Raw genomic sequence first — 5,614 nt, 5'->3', positions numbered from 1 at the left:
TCTATAAAGTGTAACTATTTTTATGACTTTTTTAAATTTGCACTAAATAAGTATGTATAGAGAAATAGTTATTAATAAAATATAATCATTGAATCTATTTTGAATTTTAAAAATAAAAAAATTTAACCATAAAATATATAACATTGTAAAATTCAATTTAAAAACAGAACAAAAAAAATCATAAATCTAAACATAAAATATTTAGGAAACAAATAATATTAGTTATAGTATATATTTTTTAATAGTTATAATTAATATCCTTTACTTTGAAGAAATAATTATCTTTATATTTTTTAATAGTTATAATTTTTAACTACTTCATTATAATAATTTTATATATTGATATTTTATAATTAAATTAAAATGTGGAAATTAATATCCTTTATTTTGAGGAATTAAATAATATTATAATTATTATTATTGAATAAATATTTTCTATAAAATAAAAATTTATTAAAGTGTAATTATTTCTTTAAAAACGTAACAAAAAAAATCATAAATCTAAACATAAAATATTTAGGAAACAAATAATATTAATTATAATATATATTTTTGAATACTTGTAATAATATCCTTTACTTTGAAGAAATAATTATATTTATACTTTTGAATAGTTAAAATCTTTAACTACTTTATTATAATAATTTAATATATTTATATTTTATAATTAAATTAAAACAATATGTGGAAATTAATATGATTTATTTTGAAGAATTAAATATTATTATTATTATTATTATTATTATTATTATTATTATTTTTATTTTTGAATAAATTGTTTCTATAAAATAACATTTTATTAAATTGTAATTATTTTTTAAGATTTTGTTATCTGTAATAAATACTAAGTATAAAGAAATGTAAAAAAATATAATATTAATATTAAACAGAATAATTAAAAGAGAATAATTAAAAATAATAATTAAAAGATAATTTGGATTATAAGATATAATAATGTTAGTTGAATATAATAGTGTTAATTAAAAAAATTATATTATTATTATTACTATTATTATTATTATCATTATTTGATAATTAAAAATTGTTTTTGTATAAAAAAATGAGAATTAGGATATGAGATATAATAGTATTAGTTGAATATATTATTTTGTATTTTTTATTATTATTATTATTATTATTATTATTATTATTATTATTATTATTATTGTTATTAATTGTGGTAGTTAGTTATTATATTATATTATATTATATTGTTATTATTATTATTATTATAATTATTTTAATATTTTTATTAGTTAGATATTAATTATTTTTATTATTATTATTATTATTATTAATAGCGATGATTTAGTTTAGTATTATATTGTTATTTATTTTATTATAGAGTTTGTATAATTACGATTCGTATTTAAAATTATTATCAAATGACAATTATCTACATATTATTATTTTAATATTTTTATTAGTTAGATATTATATTATTATTATTTTTATTATTATTATTATTATTATTATTAATAATGATGGTTTAGTTTAGTATTATATTATTATTATTATTATTATTATTTATTTTAATATATAGAGTTTGTATAATTAGGGTTTTATTTAAAATTATTATCAAATGACATGTGGCGAGGATTGTTACCAAGAAGACATGTGCCTAGGGTTGCCATCATGACTTCTTTGCATTTATATTAAGTAGATTTGAGTTTATATTCAACTAATTAATTCATTTTAAATAGAAATCAAATTCGTCTTTTTAACTTTACTTATCACTTAATATATTATGATTTTTAAATTGATAAAATAACTAATATATTTAAGGGTTAATATCTATTTTAAGTTGGGTTTGAAAAATTCTCCTGCCAAAAAAAATGGTAAGAATGACCTCAACAAATTTCAAAAGTATCATTTTGACCCTTTGTCAGGCCACATCATCAAAAAGTATGATGTGACAGTGTTTTTATACTTTTTAGTCCCTGAACTTTATCTCAGGGTCCATTTTAGTCCCTTAACTTTTAAAAAGACCAATACAGTCTCTTATATCTTCAAACGGCGTCATTTAGGTCCTTTCCGTCAACTCTCACAAATGTACCACAAGGCTACACCGTGTTTGCTGGCTTGCTCTACTAATCATAAATATATTAAGCTATTAACTTTTCAACCATGTGAAGAGAGAAAGTAAAAACAAATTAAATAATCACAAGTAATTGTTAAAGTTTTTATTCATTTTCAACGGAGCATGTCTGAATTCATGGCATTATGAACACTGTTTACCACTAAATTACCACCACAATGAAAACTGTTTACCACTAAATTACCACCACAATGAATCATGAAACAAACTATATTTCTTCTTTGAAGATTATTTAGTTATTGGGATATTTTATATGAAAATTTTTTTGTTTGAATTTAATCATTATATATATATATATATATATATATATATATATATATATATATATATATATATATATATATATGAGGAGGGATCAAATTACACCCGAAGAGTTACACCACGAGTTACACTCGTTCAATAACTACATCTCGAATTAATATTTTTTAAATTCAACCGTTGGATTGAAATATAATATCATATAGATCATACCTATAAAGTTTGAGCTTAATCTATAATGATTTACTATATCATCAAGATATCCAAAGATTAACGTCAAAATGAGCTTTCATATAACGTTAATTTTGATGTAATTCAATGACATAGTAAATCATTATAGATTAAGCTCAAACTTTATAGGTATGATCTATATGATATTATATTTCAATCCAACGGTTGAATTTAAAAAATATTAATTTGAGATGTAGTTATTGAACGAGTGTAACTCGTGGTGTAACTCTTCGGGTGTAATTTGATCCCTCCTCATATATATATATATATATATATATATATATATATATATATATATATATATATATATATATATATATATATATATATATATATATATATATATATATATATATATATATATATATATATATATATATATTTAATATTTCTTTTCTTTTCATATTTTGATTAATATTTTTTGTTAAATTAGTTTTAATGACAAATGACCTACTTAACCAATACTCATTTATTGTATAACTTGTTAAAATAAGATGAGACCAATATTAAAGCAAAAAGAACAAATAAATAGAAATTAATATTAAATAGAAATTTAAATAATGTGGCCCCTATTATGTTAACTAGAGGAAGATGTGGCCTTGGTTGTTGGGAAAGTAGCCATGCTTTCATGTTGGTGAAATCATATGATGGAGGCTTCAATTGTCAGCTTGGTAGTGTTTATTGTAAACAATAAAGACTGCAGTAGTAAATCAACCAAGTGGTATAGTGCCTTTCCAAACAACTACTGAGACCAGGTTTCAATTCTTATTGAAGGCACAATTTTAAGACTTTTTCTTTTAGAAATTTTGTGTACTTGGTGATCAACATATGTCACGTCAGAAGCCGCATGTATGGACAATGCCACATCAGAAGCCACGGGTGTAGAAATAAACGTCGTTTGTAAAAATTGGAAAGAAATGACTTAAATGACGTCGTTTGAAGACATAAAGGACTACATTTGTCTTTTTAAAAGTTAAGGGACTAAAATGGACCCCGAGATAAAATTTAGGGACTAAAAAGGGTATTTTGCCTTTTTTTAACTTTTTAACGAATGGAATTTCCACATCATATATTCAGCCAGTGCAATGACATTAATACCCTTAGTTATTATATCAACAAAAACCCAGAATGTTGTGCATTTGGAGTAGTTTCGTTTCAAATCCCCACTGCAACCCATTATATGGGTGATGGACTTGTCACAAATCACCACTGCTCAATGTAGGCAGCCATTCTCCACTTAAATGATTTTCCTTATCAAGCCCCCTAAAACCACTTGAAAAGGAAGGAAGATGAAGAGATTAAGAACTCTAAAACCACAACCTCATCGTTAAAAACCCCCTCCTTCAACTTCAAAAATGTTACATAAATTGCCGACCCCGGATTCGGAACCAATTCACCACTGTCAATATCCTCCGCCACCCAATCCACCGCCATTAGATCATCAATAATCGGGAGAATGCTTCCTCTAACGACACCAATAGGACTCGGATGTGTAGAGTAAGCTTCGAGATCCTCTTTGGACTTGTACCGACTGTGAAGCATGTGAGTGAACGTTAACGCAGTGGAGCGGTTGCGTAGGAGAGGGCCTGTGGTAAGATGGAGGACTTGATCTAGGGAGATGAGGGAACTGAGTCCGTTAACCATGGAGGTTAATTTTGAGGGTTCGGAGTTTTCTTTGACTTTGAAGAGGACGATGTGTTCGATGGTTTTGGTTTGGGTTGATGATGACATCTTGATCGTGGATCTGAACGGCAAGGAACGGAGGTGGTGTGTGAGGTGTTTTGGAGATGGTGATGAAGGGGTGCGGAATGGAAAAGAGAGGTGTGTTTTCAAACACATCATTGTTTGTTTGCAATGGAAATGGTGTGGTGATAGTGATTGGTTGGTGGTGATGAGTCATAAGATTCTGAATCGAATTTTTTGTTTATATAATTTGTTTTTTTAAAATATATTCTGTTGTTGTCTTACAAAGTAAAGAGGCACTTAAATTTGTTCTCACAAATGCACATTAAGAAGGAAGGAAGATGAAGAGATTAAGAACCCTAATAAGGGTATTAATGTCATTGTACTGGCTGAATATATGATGTGAAAATTCCATTCATTAAAAAGTTTAAAAATAACACTGCCACATCAGACTTTTTGATGATGTGGCCTGATAGAGGGCCAAAATGAAACTTTTGAAATTTATTGAGGCCATTCTTACAACTTTTTTTTTTGCAGGGGAGTTTTTCAAACCAAGTCCATATGGCAGAGGTGAAAATAGATATTAACCATATATTTAATACAAATGCATATATAATATTGTTTGGAATAAAATAATTAAATAATATTTGAATATAAAATATCTTAACAATATCATTTAATTTTTTATTATTTCTTTTCACTTGGGTGCTTATCTTGAAAGTTTTCCGTGCCTTTTTAGAAAAAGAGAATCAATTTTAAAAGTAGGGATTATAATTATCATGACATCTCTTTATCATTCTTAAACAAGAATGTGGGAAATGGCTGGGTTAAAAGTGATTCACAAGAAGCTCTGATACTTATATAAAATGGGGACACAATTTCTTAAAATCTAAAAAATAATTGGATAAATTACATATGATTAAATTTAAATGTAATATATTCTCGCACATTTAAAGAGAGGAATGATTATGAAGACAACTTAGCAAATAAAAGACATAAATTAATGGGATTTATTTGGTGGATAATTTGGACTGCGATTCACTACGGACAAAGAAAGCACATATATAACTATGAGAGGCAATCTAAGAGGGGTGAATTAATATTGCTAGATTTTTTCTGATTTTGCATAATGTTTATTACTTTATTATCTTATACTAGTTTCCCTTATCAAACAAAGAACACATCTAATCTCTCTACTCCTTAGAGGATTTTCCACTATGTTTATATCCATGTACAACTCTCACACCAAGACTTCTTTACAACCTTCTAACACATACACCAAATTCTATGATGTACTTTGAATCTTCCCAGTTAGAGAAAGAATAAAGTCACAATCCCTTGATT

General features: G+C 25.4%; 1 protein-coding gene across 1 annotated transcript; it reads right to left on the bottom strand.

The window, feature by feature from the left end:
• Positions 1-253: 253 nt before the first annotated feature.
• LOC131599923 (stress-response A/B barrel domain-containing protein UP3-like) lies at positions 254-4,462 on the bottom strand (the record flags this gene model as incomplete). Its single annotated transcript, XM_058872162.1, has 2 exons — positions 3,905-4,462; positions 254-313 (listed from the first exon to the last, which is right to left on the bottom strand). Coding segments are annotated over exons 1-2 (585 nt in total), but the record flags the coding sequence as incomplete, so codon positions are not given.
• Positions 4,463-5,614: the final 1,152 nt, after the last annotated feature.

The sequence above is a fragment of the Vicia villosa genome, linkage group LG4, assembly GCF_029867415.1.
Source record: "Vicia villosa cultivar HV-30 ecotype Madison, WI linkage group LG4, Vvil1.0, whole genome shotgun sequence".
Lineage (NCBI taxonomy): Eukaryota > Viridiplantae > Streptophyta > Magnoliopsida > Fabales > Fabaceae > Vicia > Vicia villosa.
Note: the sequence above shows the minus strand (reverse complement) of the source record. Positions and strands in the feature narration are given on the sequence as shown.